Source organism: Cottoperca gobio, chromosome 12 (assembly GCF_900634415.1).
Source record: "Cottoperca gobio chromosome 12, fCotGob3.1, whole genome shotgun sequence".
Lineage (NCBI taxonomy): Eukaryota > Metazoa > Chordata > Actinopteri > Perciformes > Bovichtidae > Cottoperca > Cottoperca gobio.
This window is the reverse complement of record NC_041366.1, coordinates 1,417,290-1,436,393: the sequence shown is the minus strand read 5'-3', so window position 1 is coordinate 1,436,393 and position 19,104 is coordinate 1,417,290. Positions and strand designations below refer to the sequence as shown.

General features: G+C 39.4%; 1 protein-coding gene across 2 annotated transcripts; it reads right to left on the bottom strand.

Moving 5' to 3' along the window:
• Positions 1-7,266: 7,266 nt before the first annotated feature.
• On the bottom strand, positions 7,267-18,942 carry LOC115016891 (SWI/SNF-related matrix-associated actin-dependent regulator of chromatin subfamily B member 1-like). Of its 2 annotated transcripts, none has more exons than XM_029444974.1 (9): positions 18,917-18,942; positions 15,465-15,576; positions 14,945-15,053; positions 14,509-14,646; positions 13,412-13,539; positions 13,108-13,274; positions 10,876-11,066; positions 10,530-10,661; positions 7,267-9,830 (listed from the first exon to the last, which is right to left on the bottom strand). In XM_029444974.1, exons 2-9 carry the CDS (start codon positions 15,556-15,558, stop codon positions 9,791-9,793), a joined length of 999 nt encoding a protein of 332 aa, XP_029300834.1. In that variant the 5' UTR covers positions 15,559-15,576; positions 18,917-18,942; the 3' UTR covers positions 7,267-9,790. The 2 variants fall into 2 exon arrangements, with proteins under 2 accessions (XP_029300834.1, XP_029300832.1); XM_029444972.1 differs by lacking the exon at positions 18,917-18,942 and adding an exon at positions 18,512-18,769.
• Positions 18,943-19,104: the final 162 nt, after the last annotated feature.

Sequence of the window (19,104 nt, the reverse complement as noted above, 5' to 3'; positions counted from 1 at the left end):
GGATAGTTCTCCCCTTGAAAGCATTAATGGTGTTGTACTCAATTGTAGACACACAAAGTGACTGAAATAGTTTTTAGTTAAGAGGTGTTTCTCTAAAGCATTGTAACAGGACACTCGTGCCTAAAGGCCCTGTCACACAGTTCCGTACGGCAGAAACATGCCGGCGTATATGAAAAGTAGCTCAAAAGTAGAGTCCAAATACGTCCAACTTTTCCACAGCGGTGTTGTAGCTGACGTATACATAACGTATACATAACAAATTATTATACGTATGTCAAACATTGATAGCTTATCACTTACTTATTTAAAACGTATCAGAGCGTCTGGCCAACAGAGCTGGAAAAGTGCTGTTTCACGTCATGCTGATGCTGGAGAACGGCTAGAATGCTGAACGTTAGCTGTACTGTAGAAACACGTTTAATAAGTTACTCCGTCGTCAGGCATAATGTGAACATAGGGTAGGAATAGGGTATCCACTCGTTATCAATAAGTTGGCTGTAGGGTTCACCGTCAGCCGACGTTGCCTATATCTAACGTTCCTCTAACGTAGTCACGTAGGTATTTACATACTCTATTTAGGTTGGTAAGTATTCACGTACTATATTTACGTAGGTAAATATTCAACTACGTATTCCGTATTCACGCATGTCTAACGTAACGTAACGTCTGGATATCTTATGAAGCACACGTCGGGTACGTCCGGTAATTTTGAACATGCTCAAAACATCAGCGTTCAACAACGTACACCAGCGTAACACAGTGAGCTCTTAACGAATACTACTTATACCTTACATTATATCAGCGTACACCAGCGTAACACAGTGAGCTCTTAATGAATACTACTTATACCTTACCTTATATCAACGTACACCAGCGTAACACAGTGAGCTCTTAATGAATACTACTTATACCTTACATTATATCAGCGTACACCAGCGTAACACAGTGAGCTCTTAACGAATACTACTTATACCTTACATTATATCATCGTACACCAGCGTAACACAGTGAGCTCTTAATGAATACTACTTATACCTTACATTATATCATCGTACACCAGCGTAACACAGTGAGCTCTTAACGAATACTACTTATACTTTACCTTATATCAACGTACACCAGCGTAACACAGTGAGCTCTTAATGAATACTACTTATACCTTACATTATATCAGCGTACACCAGCGTAACACAGTGAGCTCTTAATGAATACTACTTATACTTTACCTTATATCAACGTACACCAGCGTAACACAGTGAGCTCTTAATGAATACTACTTATACCTTACATTATATCAGCGTACACCAGCGTAACACAGTGAGCTCTTAATGAATACTACTTATACCTTACATTATATCAGCGTACACCAGCGTAACACAGTGAGCTCTTAGTGAATACTACTTATACCTTACCTTATATCAACGTACACCAGCGTAACACAGTGAGCTCTTAATGAATACTACTTATACCTTACATTATATCAGCGTACACCAGCGTAACACAGTGAGCTCTTAATGAATACTACTTATACTTTACCTTATATCAACGTACACCAGCGTAACACAGTGAGCTCTTAATGAATACTACTTATACCTTACCTTATATCAGCGTACACCAGCGTAACACAGTGAGCTCTTAATGAATACTACTTATACCTTACCTTATATCAACGTACACCAGCGTAACACAGTGAGCTCTTAATGAATACTACTTATACCTTACCTTATATCAACGTACACCAGCGTAACACAGTGTTGCTGATATTTTGTATACGCCATATTTTTGTATACGTTATGCATTCGTTGGGCATTCGTCTGATACATTTTGTATTAGGAAGTGATGCTGGAATTCTGCTCCTCTAAACTGTACACAAACCACTACATCTGTGAAACAACTGTGAAATAATATGGATTTATCAACGTAATGGATGGGACAATGGGCAAAGTATTAAGCGCCTTCAGGGCCTATGTTCTGCTAGAAGATCACTTGTGGCCGACCTCGAGAACTTGCCAACAGGATGTTGGATCAACACACCAGCTTTCTTGACATTGTCTACACTATGCGATTTTTGAGATGTGTGTGTCGACCCATAACCCCCCCCTCTCCGTAGATACGCAAATCTTTGCAAAAGCATACTTCCAGCTTCAGTATCGTTCCTCAGTGCCACCTGGGCACTAGCTTCAACCTTGGTTCACCATTTCATTGTTCCCTCATGTGACGTTAGTTTTGGAGGCATACACATTATCTCTACTCCGCCTTTTTTCATTTCCAAAACGTTTAATCTCATTTGTGCTTGGAAATGGAGGATTTTGAATCCTCTTTTAATGGTCACAGCACACAGAGACATTTAGAATCTGCATTTAACCCATCAGCTGTTGTATCAGCGCCCTGGGAGGGTGCCTTGTTCAAGGGCACCTCGGCAGTGCACAGGAGGTGAACTGGTACCTCTCAAAGTAACAGTCCACACTCCGTACTTGGTCTGTTCGGGGATTTGAACCCACGACCCTTCGGTTTCCAAGCCCCTACTGCCTGAGCGACCGCCGCCTCGACAGCTTCAGTTGTCACTACGCTCTTGTGCTTGCGGCCCCCTGTTGCCTCCTCAACCACAGACCGTTTAGCTCTGCACAAGTTATGCAAGCACACACAGAAAGGGACTTGCTCAATTTTTGGAGGCAAATCATTTTTCCACGAGAAATCAGAATCGGTCACAAAATGACATCTTGCTAATGCAGGGCAGCAATGTAATAATTATTATTTACAAAATTCTTCCAGTCAAGTATTTAGCATGAAGATAGAGAAAGAGTTAACCTGGTACTGACTGTCATAAAGAGTTGTGATGCTTCTTGTATTGTAGAGGACATGATTTTCATTGACAGTCAGTATTGAATATCAACTTTTGGTCGTGTGTTCCCGCTTATTTTTGTAAATTCACTGCAGCATGTCGAGAACGAATGAAAGTTTGCCACTTTGAATGTTTAAGGTGCTATTTAAAGTTCTATAAGGTAAAGCAGTCGGCTACCTCATATATTAGGCCTACACAAATTCAGAAAATATGTTCTTTTCACTGTTCAATGTGTTCTTTTTGTGCATCTCATAGAGCCATCCTATCGTCCTCTTCATCTGTGGAAGAGCTTTGTTTCAGTTTTTTGCTTGTTATTGGGTCTACATTAAAAAGATCTGAGACTGTATCTTTCTGAAAATATGAAAATCATATTATAGTTGGCTGATGTACATCATGTGTTTCATTCCTAATCAGAGAAATGAGACAGATCTTCTCTTTGGTTTGACTTACTGTATATGTTTTATGAATATTACATTTGGCGATTTGTATTAAAGTTGTTACTGTTTGCAATCAGTGCAGGACACTGGTTATTGCAAATACACTGGTGTGTCCAGTGTAGCGAGGACACAGTCACTTGTGATTTTAAAGTGTCAACATGTCCTGACGACAATGTTTTAAGATATAGTTTGATGTATTTTCAACATATACTGATCTGTTTTCCTTTATCTGCAATCATTTCAGTCAATATGTATTTGTTATTTGATTAAATGTGTAAAAGTTTTTGTTTACAATAAAACCAAAACATTAAAACATTTCAATTTGATTTTCTTTTTTCTACAAGTAATATATTACATGCTAGCAATTTAGATTCAGAGCAGGGTTGTACACTGTGCTGTCTGAGGTCCGTGCGACACAATGCTAGGGGAAACACGGCCTTGTCTTGACTTTTAATATTATAAAGACAACAGAACAATGAAAGGCACTTTTCAACCATTGCTTTGGTCTGAGTTTACTCTTCACTGATTGGTTACAGAAACTCTAAACATATTGGCTATGCAAAGCAGAATGACGGCTCTCTACCCGACGGAAATAGCATCAAATGTGCTATTATATACGTCATAACAAGGTTAATTATGGAATGCTGTAAATAACATTATTTTTGACGGGTTTTGCACCCTTGCATATTTTTTGACAGCTATTATGATGTAAATAATGGCATGCTGCTATAAAGCATGTGTAAATACAGCCGAATTATGGCTTTCCAGACACGGATGCATGTTGGTGTCAAACAGTGTCAAACTTTGAATAGCCCTGATTTAGGTTGTATGTACGTATGTAGTCTAGCATGGGCCCTTAGATGCACCACTTTATCATCTTGCCTTGAGCGTCTTAATGCACTGTACAGTATGTTAAATGACCAAAATCAGTCTGAAACACGTTTCCCCATCACCATAAATCCCTTCAGAGTACACTCAGTTATTCGCTGCACATTTGTGGTAAAGACACTAAAGGCTAAATGTGCTGTCTGCATTTTCAGCAGCAGGAACTCTCCCTGAGGGTTAACAGGCCTGCACATGTCCACACAGAAAGAATTGCATTTATCATTTGTAAACTTTGGTACCCTGGCTGCATGTTAAACATGGTCCCCCCAGTCAGTATGTGTAGGCAAAGAACATGTATAACTGTAGTGGTCTACAACACTATGGATGAAGTGCCCTCTTGGAGGCCATGTGGTGGATATAACATGATGATGTGGTGTAGATTAAAAACACAGGTTACACTTTTTAAAGACCAATAACTAAACTGAACTAAAAGCATCCATGAATCAAATCAAGTTTATTTATATAGCCCAATATCACAAATGACACATTTGTCTCAGTGGGCTTTACAGACTGTACAGGATACGACACCCTCTGTCCTTAGACCCTCACACCACACAAGGAAACACTTCCTAAAAGAAACCCCACAATTAAAGGGGAAATGTTCTAAACCTCAGAGAGAGACTGAGGAGGATCACTCTCCCAGGAGGACAGACTGTAATAGATGTCGTGTGTACAGAAGAAACAACATAGTACAAATACAACATCTGACAGAAATGATGTTGTGTTGAAACATGATGAGTAACTGAAGGGGGCTTCACTTAGTTTAGCCCTGGCACTGAGCACGACTAGCAGCCCACTCCCACTCCACCTGAGACGCTGGCAGGAGTGTACTCCTCGTAATATCCTCCCGATCACCTCACACCTTCACTCCTCCACTCCTCTGGGGTCAGAAATGACCCCACCTGGTTTGACTGTTATTTAAAGCGTATAGTATAAATTGTCAATCAATTCAGTGTAACACCTTTAGTCTTACTTCAGTCCAACACATTAACACACATTTTTCCCTTTGTTTTGGAATTTAGGGGCAATAGACCTTAAAATTAAGTTAAAAAATAAATGAAAGTATGAATTTAGTTGACTGTATATTATTGTGACTATTTGTCTTATCACAGACTGGTAAATGTCAACGTTTAGTATAGATGCTGTTTTTGAATCATTTACATTTCTTTAATGGCAACACATAATCACACCTGTTGTCCTCTGGGGTCAAAATTGACCCCGTCTGGCTTCACTGTTATTTAACATGTCTCTAATGTATTTTGTATGTTTTGAGTTATGAAAAAAGCAGCATTGCCTTATATTCAATTCTGTGGCTGACAGGAAGCCAGTGTGACTTGAGAATTGACTTGTCCGACCTTTTGGTCCATGGTTGCTATATTTATGCTCTGCATGCCGTACAACCTTTAAGGAGGGACATATGGAACATTTTAGTTTAGAACCATCTGTGGAGGAAAGTATTTTTAAATACATGTTTAATGGTGTCTAAATGATGTGAAACAGAAATTGTATCTTTTTTTATGACCTTATCATATGAGCTCACTCCAAAGTGACCGAGAAGACTTCTGGAGCTGAGACCAAGTCTGAGTGAACACTTAAGAAACTGTATGATGCAATGTGCAATTATTGTTAACTGTAAGAATAACAGCAACAATGTTTTTGAAATTTGACACATTTAAGAACAAAAAGTTTGTCCAAGCGACTTTAGATCTCTGAGAACGTCTTCCTTTCACTAGAATATATACAGCATCTCAATAAATTACAATATCATGGAAAAGTTTATTTCACTAATTCAATTCAATCAGCCTGTGGCACTGCTGAGGGGTTATCCTTCAGCTCGTCTGCATTGTTGGGTCTCGTGTCACTCGTCTTCCTCTTGACATTACGCCACAGATCCTCGATAGGGTGTAGGTCAGACGGGCTTGCTGGCAAATCAAGCACATTGATTCCATGGTCATTAAACCAGGCATTAGTACTTTTGGCAGTGTGGGCAGGTGCCAAGTCCTGCTGGAAAATGAAATCAGCATCTCCAAAAAGCTTCTCAGAAGAAGGAAGCATGAAGTGCTCTAAAACTTCCTGGTAGACGGCTGTGTTCACTTTGGACTTGAGAAAACACAGTGGACCAACACCAGCCGATGACATGGCTCCCCAAATCATTACTGATTGTGGAAACTTCACACTGGACTTCAAGCAACTTGGATTCTGTGCCTCTCCAGCTCTTCCTCCAGACTCGGGGACCTTGATTTCCAAATGAAATGCAAAATCTACTTTCATCTGAAAAGAGAACGTTGGACCACTGAGCAATAGACCGGTTCTTTTTCTCCGTAGCCCAGGTAAGACGCTTCTGACGTTGTCTCTGCTTCAGGAGTGGCTTGACATGAGGAATGCGACAGTTGTAGCCCATGTCCTGGATACGTCTGTGCGTGGTGGCTCTTCACTGACTCCAGCCTCAGTCCTCCCCCAAATGTTTGAATGGCCTCTTCTTGACGATCCTCTCAAGGCTGCGGTTATCCCTGTTGCTTGTGCACCTTTTCCGACCACACTTTTTCCTTCCATTCAACTTTCTATGGATACGTTTGGATACAGCACTCTTCTTTAGCAATGACCTTTTGAGGTTTTCCCTCCTGGAGAGTGTCAATGACTGTCTTCTGGACAACTGTCAAGTCAGCAGTCTTCCACATGATTGTGAAGCTTACTGAACCAGATTGAGAGACCAGGAAACCTTTGCAGGTGTTTTGAGTTCATTAGCTGATTAGAATGTGATATTTTCACAATATTCAAATTTTCTGAGATACTGATTTTTCATTAGCTGTAAGCCGTAATCATCAAGATTAAAACAAATAAAAACTTGAAATATTTCACTTTGTGTGTAATGAATCCATATAATATATGAGTTTCACTTTTTGAATTAATGAAATAAATGAACTTTTCCACGATATTCTACTTTATTGAGATGTACCTGAACATCTTCATTCATGTTGTGCAGGGTGAGTGATCCATAGACTCCTGCCTCTGCATCACTTACGCAAAGTTATTCACATCATAGTTGAGAGCAATTAACACAATATCAAAATGTAAAACATACACAACTAAACAAAGCAAAAATATGTCCAACAAGTTTTCTTTATTGTTATTTTTCATATAAAAAAAGAACTATAAAGGTAAAGCAATTTTACAAAAGAAGAGAACAAGAAGCGACAGTACATATGTTAACATCATTCTCTGGAATATGTTCAAATCATCACTTTAAAAAGACACCATTGGTTGTTGTTTCCCTCTCTACTACCCAAAACACATTTACCAGTAAAAAGGACCAGTCTGCTGACACTGATGCAATGTGAGGCACAGTGCACACAGACGTAACAATGGGAACAACTAGTCCCTCATGCACAGGGTTACACTATGAACTAGCTATGTGTTAGCATGCAAATGAACACTGGTGCACATAACCGATCAGAGTCGGTGAGTAAGATCGGGACGCAAAGTCTTCATGCGAAAATCAAACCAACTCTCCGATTGGCTGCAAACACTCGACAGCTGAGCAGGACACAAAAGTAACATTAGCAGGGAGTGTTGTAGTTAGATTATACACGTTATTTCTGTCAGATAAAAACACTAACATCAGCCTCTGTACCAAAGTAGTCAAAACACTTGGATGTGGCTCACTGACATTTATTAAAGCCCAGAGATGGAGGATTTACTGACTTAAATTTTTCTTACCAATTCACACGATCACAATGATATTTTCTCCCATGTTCAAACCATACACATAGAGGCATTATGTAGTATTCCTGGGGTACCCATCAACAGAGGTTTGATGTGCGCAGGTCAGTTTCAATTGTAAAAAATAAAATAACAAAAAGGCCATCACAACTTCTCAAAGCCCCGGGTCACATCCTCACACTTCTGTCTGACAACAGACGGAAACTCAAACTTATTCAGTTTACAGTGATATTTGACAAAGAACAGCAAATCCTTATTTTAGAATCAGAAGTTAATGTTTAACACCTTTTTACTATTTTCGAATGATCAATTATCAAAATAGTTCATGCTCACTTTTCAGTTGATTAACCGACTAATCTTTTCAGCTCTACAGGACACGCTGCCTCAAACCGCTGGTCATGTGGAACATCTCAATGTACCGACACTGTGAGCCTGTTTACACTCACTCACTTCATACCAGTGGATCGGACAGCTGCTCCATCTACCCAGATAGGATTGTTCACGCTCCTCCGGAGGACGTTTGAGCAGATTCCAGCCAGATGTTGAAAATGTGTAAATATATCCATCCCTCCAAGACTCTCTTACTATAATCTTTACTCCTCCCATCGTGGAACTATGTGAGTAAGCATCTGTGGCTATGTCCTTCATATATCCACGGTCTGTCTGCTCTGTCCTTGTGCAGTTGTTCTCTCAATGAATGAGAAACAAGGTGCACCAAGATGCTGTAGAGTTCAACCACTGAATGATCTGTGGGTGACACAGCATTTATCTGTATGGGTGAGGGGGGGCGTGAGTTAGAGCCTTGAAGACGGTTAAAACGTCTCGCTCGTCGTTTATAAATAAAATTCATTTGTACGTTTGTTTTAGCTTATGGATAGTTGTTAGTTAAAACTAGCTAAACTGCTGTAACCAAACGGCAGAATTGTAGTCTTCTTCTGGAGATGCAGGTGCACTACCAACTACTTCTGGCCTGGAGGAGTGCAGACCCTGATTTACATGTAGCCGGGAAAACAAAGACGGATGCAATCAGATGTGTGATCTGGCCACCAGAGATGCATACATGTGCCTGAGTGTAAATTAAAGTGTCTTCAGTAAAAGACATTTGAAATGAGAAGTGTAAATGGGGCGTTTGACTTTGACATAGCTGGAAGATCCCAGTGTCATTATTATTACTAACGACTTCATTCCATCCAGCTCTGTAAGTCAGCGCGGGGACACAGAGCCATCGTTAATGTGATTAATTTCCCCTGTGCTTTTCCTTGCCAACATGTTCACAATGTTAGCTGTGAAAAACACCGACAGTGCAGTGCTAGAAGTTGATAAAGACAGGATCTGAGTTAGAATCGTAGATCATTCAGTCATGGCAACTGGAACTCTTTCTCTTGTAGACAGAGAAAGGGCAGACTTCTGTTACAGATGTGATAAAGCTCTGAAGATCTTCAAAGGACTGTTGGAAGAGTTGCCCCGATGATGTTAAACAAATGCTGTCCATATTGTATTCATTCACATTAAACTCAGTAATTTTACTGTAATGCCAATTGTTTCCACCTGACGTGTGTAGTGTGAATGTTGCATGGTGTGGTGTGTGTAACAGTAACTTATGTAGCAGACATCAGACAAACACAAGCGAACAGTGATGTTTTGGTTTAAAGTGTTGCTGTGACCGACGTGCTAAAGGCAAGGTGAAACATGATGACGGCAGACAGTGCGTGCAGAGGAATGCCTGAATGTGTGTGTTGTCAGTGAGACGGACCCCCGAACTGTGAGTGCAGTCATGCTTACAGGAACATCCAGAGGCTTCATCAATGCATGATGTGTGTGTGTGTGTGTGTGTGTGTGTGTGTTCACTTCAGAGTAACAGTAGTCTCCGGGGAACACGTCATCTGATGCAGCTTCATGACTCTTTCTACCAGGAAGGAGCGGTGTTGGCCAGTCGTCTCATACGCCTGGAAAAACACATTTTACTCACATTATTTGAAGAATTCTCCAAACTGGTAGGTAGGAATGATCTGAGCATATGGGTTATAATTCTCTAATTAGACAAGACTAATATTATATGGAGGAACGATTTGGACTAAATACATAAACACACATCTTTGTGTTGTTGAGTTAAGTGTGTGTGTGGTGAATGAAAAATCACAATACTTGATTACCAACAATTAATTTTTGGCATTTCAGACATTTTGGTTGGCTGTCTGCAGTTCTTACAGTCCAATTTAATTCTCACATGACTTGTCACATGTTACTGGACATGACCGGCTGGGGTTTCATGTTAAGCTCAGTGTGAGTTCAGATCATCTGTCAGTTGATCTGTGCAGAACGAACAACGACACAGCAAAAGAAAAAGAAAAGAGAAAATAGAGGGACAGACACCCTCACACACGTCTACTCATAATATGATTGAGAGATCATTTTATTATGAGTATATACATTCTTTTTAGTCCATTGTTGTATATTATACCTTTAAAGGACCCGATGAAAACAAGATGGTTCAACTCAAGGGGTTTCTCCTAATAAAATGTCTAAACTTCAAAATGTTCTTGTACTAGACCTTTTTACTAAAGATCATCTTCATCAAGAAGCCAGCGACATACGGCGGTCAACAGACCTCAGGTAGCATCATGAGCCATCTGTATCTGTCTCACCTTGTGTTCCTGTCTTGGTCTCGGATCTTCTTCTCCATTTCGGCATCTGTGAGGGTCTCCAGCAGGGGGCACCACTGGTCTGCATCACCTGTGTTGCGGATGGCAATCTCTACTGTCGGGAGTGGGTTCTCACTGTGAGCAAATGACAAGCATGGCAGTAATGAATCAGCCCAACATATTACACTATAGATCACCAGCTCACAACATATAGAAAGTTGGGGATGAGAAGTAAGCCCTCCAAAGTCAGTAACCGTTTGTAGTATTGAAGTCAAACCTCTTTAATATATTCTGTGTCCAGTGTCTCTCTTTACTCTAACAGCCCTGTTGAAGTGAGTGGGTGAGATACCTGAAGGCATAGGTCCTCTGGTGCCAGCTAAGCTGACCACGAATGCTGTAGGCGATAGTGGTGACGAACTCTCCCCCCAGACCCAGCTCAGAGCACAGCTTCAGTGCAAACGACTCTGGCGAGTTCTCCCTCTCCGACATGTCCCACTCAAATTGGTCCACCAGAGAAATGTTCCCCACGTGGATGTTCAGCTGAGGAATACAGAAAATAGTTTTTGTACACAATGTTTTTTTACAGACTAAATCCTACATGGGCAGTATGTGTCTCTGATCCCTCAGTCTTTAACATTACAGAGGACACGGCGTTCTACCATCACTGGAAGAGACGCAGATGTCCACATCACCGAGTGGGGAGGAAGGCAGAGACGCTTTCACCTTCCGGCAATCCCCTCAAATACTGAGGAGTTTCTACTCTGGCACCATCAAGAGTGTCCTGACGGGGAACATCACTGCCTGCTACGGAAACTGCTCTGAACAGCAAGGCCTGCAAAGAGCTGTTCCTTCAGCTGAACATACCGAGCTAAAGGATATGTACACCAGCCGCTGCAAGCACAAGGCTGGAGCATCATTATGTATACATTACATAACATTACAGTAACTGCAGGATTACATTTCCTTGTATGATATATGATGTATGATGTGACAAATAGTTTGATTGACAAAGGATAAAAGGAGTGACATAATTCATAAATATTCACCTTTTTCTTAATATATTTTTTTATATTACTAAGGCTCATAAATGACCATGGACATGGTTCTTATATTCCATCCACACATACAGATACACTATATGGACAAAAGTATTGGGCCACTGCTCTTAATCATTGAATTCAGGTGTTTCATTCAGTCCCATTGCCACAGGTGTATAACATCAAGCACCACCGTGCAGCCTTCACAGACATGTGAAAGAATGACTCGTTCTAAAGAGCTCACTGAATTCCAACGTGGTTCTGTAATAGGATGCACCAAGTCAGTTGGTGAAAGCTCTTCTCTCCTAGATATTCCACGATCAACAGTAAGTGGTATTATTGCAAAGTGGAAACGTTTAGGAAACGAAGTGGCAGACCAGGTAAAGTTACAGAGCGGGTCGGCGAGTGCAACATCAGTGTCTGACCTCACTGATGCTCTTCTGGATGAACGGGACACGCTCCAACATGTTGTAGAAAGCCTCCCAGAAGAGTGAAGCTGTTATAACTGCAAAGGGTACCAACTTCATATTAATGCCTATGATTTGGATTGGGATGTCATAAAGCTCCTGTAGGTGGCCCAATATTTTTGTCCATATAGTGTATTTTCCCTGTGTTGGAAGTCTGTGGACATGTAGACAGAAAGTCCACCAATCAGGTGCTTAAGTTTTTGTCAATGGGAGGGGGGACTACGCTTCTTTCTTGGGTTATACATTAAATGTCCAAAACGACTCACATGCTCTTAATTTCCTACTCATACTGTATCTTCATGAAAAATACCAACCGGATCGGGACGAGGACTCAGTGAAATACTACTTCAATACCATTGTTGTTCAAGGGTCTATACCTATAGATATCAATATCTATAGAAGCCGTAGATAAACTGTACAGCGACCAAAGAATAAAAGGGTTCTCCAGTTCTGAACATCTATTATAAGATAGTCCAACTAAGGCTTTTAATAGGTTGGTGTACAGCAAACTATAAAGCTTATTGGAAAAGAATGGAGCAAACTCCATGGATTATTAGCTCACTACAGATCTGCAATGAAACACTTAAAAAGTTCAATTTGAGAAAGGCAGCTGAAATTCTTTTAATGGTTGGCACGTGATTTAGGATTTACACCTTGTAAGGCTGACCTAAGATTCAAAGATTGGCCCTCCATTGGGCTCTCAGCGCTCTCACAAACGAAACTAAAACAAGGAGTCTGCAGGATAAACTCCAGACCCTTTTAGATCATACTGGCAACAGAAACTGTGGCAGAATAAAGGCCTTCAGCAACTTAAAAAAGGGAATTCATTCAACGTTAAAACAAAGTGGGAAACGGAGGTTAATCTGATAATCACAGAAGATGAGTGGGAGGAGATATTTAGTGGAACAGTGGAAATGAAAAAGCTTTCCATCTTGGTGAGATGGAGTGTTTATATTCATTAGGTCCTTAAAAGTCAATAAAAGGAGAATTACAAAAACAAAACAAACACGGTTCTAGTATATTCCTGTAAAGCCCGATATCCCCCGAGGACTTTCAGTTCTTGGGTTCAGCACCCACCTTAATGATGACTCTCTGGTCTGCCTGCTCTTCCAGGATGCTGTCTATGGGGTAGGACTCAATCTGCTGGCGAATGGCTGAGGCAATAGCGGGGACAAAGGCCAGAGGATTCAGGTCCAGGTCATCACATAGAATCTCTGCAAACATCTCCGGTGTCATCAGTTTCTCTGAAAAGGAGCGGATTGGTGTCGTTAGACAAAATTCAAAAATGTAATAACTAATAATTCGTATAACTTTAATATCGGGAAAAATTAGACTTGATACTGTATGTTTGGGATGTTGGTAAAATAGTTGACATATTTACCATTCATGTTCCAGGTGAAGGCGTCTCGCAGTTTCTGTCCGTCTATCTCCATGTCTAGACGAATGGGAACCAGCGCCTCCACCTGGGCTGCGTTCTCATGGATCACTGCAGGGTCGTGGTCATCAAAACTGAGCCACACACACGAGACACAACAAATCTCAGTGTTGGATTATTATTGTTTATCCAAGATATTCTAGATTAACATCAAAATGACCTGACCAGTCACACATCAACATCAATAATGCTTAAAAGATAGAGTCACATTTTTCATGTCCGTCTTAATACAACACTCAAATGCCCAGCTGTGCATTCACAGAGTTAGTGGCTGGGACTGTTCCTCTGTTTATACTGGCCACACATGGAAGTGAATCAGTGAATCAGCTGAATGACTTCCTTGAACAAAATCTAAATATGAAGATTAGTTTAAAGCTTATTTTACTTAAAACCTTTCACTTGAGATAATGTGTAAACTGACAAGTCACTAGTCCTACTGGTCACTGTATGATACTGAGCTGCTCTGACCAAATCCTCAATCATTAGCAGTTTGTTCATTCAGTGGCAGCTCAACACATTCATGTCTTAGCTCTCACTGAAAACACAGTGGCTGGAATATTTGAATACAAGTGGAATGTTGTTAAATTTGACATAGAATCTGGCAGTTTACATTCTTTCTTACTTTGTAATGTGTGTCATGGTGGCTTTTTTAAATGATGCTTCTTATTAATATAGTGTTCCATGAAGTATTTCATGGAAGTGCAATAAAATGGCAATTCAGTCAGATTACAGCTGGGATTGAAAATACAGTAATACAGTGTTTTTAAAGTAATAATAATAATAATAATAATAATAACAATAATAATAATAATAATAATAATAATAATAATAATAATAATAATTCAAAAGGTTTCAGGGCTAAGCCCCAGATTGCTGCTGTTGTGTCACATTGCAATATTTTTACTCCTCAAACTCTGTATATGGGGTGACAACTGAAGCTGGATACAACAGCAGCTCAAAGCAACACATGTAAACAGAAATAGTCACCATAAAGATACAGATTGTTTCACACTGATACACTTTTTGCTGCACAGCTCTCTCACCACAGGGGGAAGGTCCTCTTTTTGTCTCGGCCCATTCGGTTGCGGTTGATGGTGGTGGAGCAAGGCACAGCATCTAGATGGTGAGAGCTGTTGGGCAGAGTGGGGACCCACTGACTGCTTCTCTTTGCTTTCTGCTCCCTTATAGAACGGACAAAAAACACAATGTTGACAAGGTACACGATAGGGGTGGGCGATGTATCGCTCATATCCAATATATTCAAATATCATTTTATTGTGCGATATGGCAGATGACCATATCGTTGAAGTACGCACACAAAAAAGTGCTGTAAAAAGTATTTGGGGCCAACATCTGCCCCTTGATTGTCTGAGTCCAAAGTACAGGTTTGGATGACATATACGTTTTTGAGGCAGGAAAAGAAAGTATGTAAATAAAACTCGACAAACGCTACATCAGCCATCGTCTCATAGAGATTACCTGAGGTAAGCTGGGGGCTCTGTGCTGATGGACACCGCCTTGTACTTCTCATCATTCCCCTCGAAGATCTCTTCACATTCTGATGCCTTCAGCAGAGTAACACTAGTGGCTACAGATGGACAATGGGCAAGAAAACACAGACGCATGTTAACTTTTGCTCAAATTTCAAGTGGTAACCTAAATGTTAAATGCATTATGGCTAAAAGTGCTAAGCAGTTGTAACTGATGCACTCGTTAATCATTGTCTACTGTAAATGATGTTAGTTGGGTTAACCATGGTAGCTTCATGTATAAGTTCAGTCACACACTGGCTATTTATGTCACAAAATAACAACAATTTAAGAAAATCAAAAGATATGAAGTTTCACCTGACAACTCACTTAATACAAATATGATTGTTTTTCATCTACAATATTACATATCATTGCATATGAACCTTATCTACACCTTTCAGACGAGAAGTGGTCCACAATGACTTTATCAATGTGCAGTGTAAAACACACAAAGACACACCACGAACCATGAGATGATGCTACGATTTTCTTCCTCTCCTCCACTGAGGCCAGCCTCCTCCATAAAGAGGGATATCTTTTATACAGAGAGCCTCTGAACATACGCAGATAGTTTCCAACCTGCAGAGCAGAAGGCAGATCGTTTAGTGAACCACAAATGAAAAGAAAAATACAAAAACAAACAAACACATAAAATAAACAAACCCTCCTAAAGACACAGATAATTAACATAACAGCACGGTTCTCCGACTATCAGAAACATTATGAACAGTGTTATCCACAATTTCAATACTTTTGATCCAAAATAATAAATGTGCAAATTAAAGGAGTTTAGTATTAGTATAAGTGTTTTTTTTCATTTTTGCAGCTTGAGAAATTTGCTCTCAGTAAGCCATTGTGAAGGACATTGTGAATAATTATAATTATGTATTCCACATCAACAGCAGGGACATCCTTAGCAAAGAGGTACAATTCATTTGGAGTCTGAATTTGGTCCTGAAATAAGCAAAACTAGCTCAAAAGGGAAAATCTCAGCAATCTGAAGCAGCATCAGGTAGAAACCAAAGGGACTTTCACAAGATATCCTGATCAACTTGTGGTTGATTTGGTGTCACAGTGAAGCTGACCTTTGGGATATAAAATAATAATAATTCATCATCTTATCCTATTAGAATGTGTGTGAAATGTTGTAAATAGCGTATAAATCCTAGAGTTACGGCCAAAAACTTATTTTGTTAGGTCACAGTGACCTCGACCACCAAATTATAATCAGTTCATCCTTGAGTCCAAGTGGACGTTTGTGGTAGATGTAATGAAATTCCCTCCTGTTGTTCCTGAGATATCACATTCATGAGAGTGGGACGGGCACATATACACACCACCCAAAAACATAATGCCTCCGGCCACGACTTTAGCCGGCGCAGAAGCATAATAATAAAAAAGTTTTGATCTTAAACTTTGAAAAATACAATATTATATTCAAACTAAAAATAGTAGTAAAGGTCTTCAGCTTTAATATTATTTTGATTCAGTTCTGTAATTCTATTATTTATTTTCATTTTCATATATATATATATATATATATATATATATATATATATATATATATATATATATATATATATATATATATATATATATATATATATATACACATTATATATTATATATACATATATAGACTTTTGGCCCTGACCTGGCGTGGGGGGCTTCAGCTGAGAGGGGCGTAGAAATGTGAGTGACAGCAAAACAAAGAAGGCTTGAGGACCTTCCTCAAACATGTTGCCTTCAGGAAACGTAGGTACCTCGAGAAGTATGATTCAACACTTTCTATACACATACTCCTGTGATTGGCAGAAAAACACTGACGCCAGTGACAAACTTCCGTTAAGCATGCTGTCTTATACCATACTCGGTACCAACAGCCGTATAAGAGCAATAAACTGTGACAGATCGTGCAGTTCAACAGCCACACTTTAGGATTTGACATTTCCCACTTCCATAGAGCACTGTGAACGCAGCGTAGTATTTGCTTAGTGCTTGCAATGTGTCGCTCCACCAGGACAATTTGCTAAATCAGCTAAATAAGATCTGAATCTGAAAACATAAAATCTGCAAATGAAAACAACTCAAATATTAAAATATATATGAAAGTGAGCCAAGTGAATCAAAAATAATATTCAATCTGAAAAAACTTTTCATATACTTATTTTTAGTTGGAATAAATTATTGGATTTTTCAAAGTTCAAGATCAAAACTTGATCTTTCAGTTTACTTTTTTTTTGTCAAATGATGAAAACTTCTGGCCCAGATTTAGCTCCAACAGCGCTTTTACGTGTACGTTTCTTTTGCAAATTAAGATTTAAGGACGAAGAAATAGTATATATATATATAGATATTTTGTTTTTTGCACCAAAATTAAGGAAATTGTGCGTAACCTTATTTGTTAACAATCCAGTGATCAGAGAACCATATTATTTTTTTAAGAAGATATCTGATATTCAGGTAGGTTGGGACTCTGAAGCGGGTCAACTTTGAGGCCCCCCTATCATGGTTTGATTAACCAGAATGGTTATTCTGGTTAATCAAACCCCATTCTAACACTCTCTCATATATTAACATGTATGTATTAAAAAATGCTTTCAAATTGAAAGGGGTGACGTCAGAAAGTCATCGATTCTGCCTATATTACATGACATACAAACTGCCTGGAATTGAAACATCTTCTCCCAAGCTGAAGTTCACTTGCCGACTTCACTGCAACAGGTATTCCTTAAGGATTTAAAGCCTTCAAGGGACTGCTGCAGAGAAGCATCACCAAGCTCCATGGTAGGAATGGTGTGTTTCTGCCTTCTCTGATGTTGTGTTTGTTATAGTGTTTACTGTGATCGTCGAAAAGCTAAACTCATTGGGCCATAGAAGCTTTTTGTTTCTTTGGAATTGTGTTCCAGGGTCTCTTTCTTGCTTTCATGTGTATCAATGAAAATTGGAGATGTTCTTTAATGCACCCAACTTTAAAGAATATTGTAAATCCCCATAATCTGGTGCTTTGCTTTTCTGGTCTTTTAAAACACATCTAGTTCGTATACTAAACTATAGTATACTACTGTAGACATTACTGAAAAGCATTACTTTTCTTCAAATTAAACATGATAAGTCGTATGTTCAAATATGATCGATATCGATAAAGACTGAGTGGGTGACATTCTTTCAGACGCAGTAAATTACTCTTTTGCACGTTAATGTTACTCATGTTGATGTAACTTACTGGTCTAGCACAACTAACGTCACCTTCTCTATAGCAAGACAGCAAAAGCTAATTTGATAGCTGTTATTTATTTGATTTTGAACAGCATAAATTAATGTTTGGTTTTATTGGTTGCAGGTTTTACTTCAGCCGGTTATATTCCGTTCTTCGTTTTTAGGTATTTCTTTGTTTATGAAGCCATCAATGTGGCTGGTTAGCATGCTAGCATTAACTAGCCAGAAGAATCGCTACATGAGGCTAAAATTAGGGAGCTAAGCATTGGAAGTTAATGAATAGACAGTCACATACCTCTGACCCAACCATGTAAAAGTCCCCATCTTGTTCTAATTGAAATTTAACTGGTTTCTGGCCGAACGTTTTACTTAGAGCCAATTGCATCTTTACGCTATCGCTAACCAGCTATTAAGCAGCCTTCTCTTCTTCAGATGTGTTTGGGATCTACGATGAAGATGGGAAATTGGGTGTCCTCATATAAAGTATAACAGTCACTTCAGCTTTCTGTATTTAAAAACCCCAGCTAGGAGCACGTCTGCCCAATAAATGGAAAATGGCATAAAGAAAAAAAATACAACTAACTCTACTAACACGTCCCGCTTTAGAAAGTATGCTATGTGATCGCATCGTGTTGTAGCTTTTTTACATCTTTTGTGATGTTCTTTTTTCCGAAATTACCGAACGCTGCATTGGACTTACTCTTTCGTTTCAAGGTAGAGGAACAAGTTCCCAAGTCCATCACCGCCCCCTACTGATCTAAAGTCAGATCAGATTTAACTCATCTTTGTAAAGTTTACCGAGCATTTCCATCTCATTGAGGATTACTCAAATCTTCTTGTAAATCTAATGTTCTATATTACAATAAAAACGTGTTGGATCAAAAAACA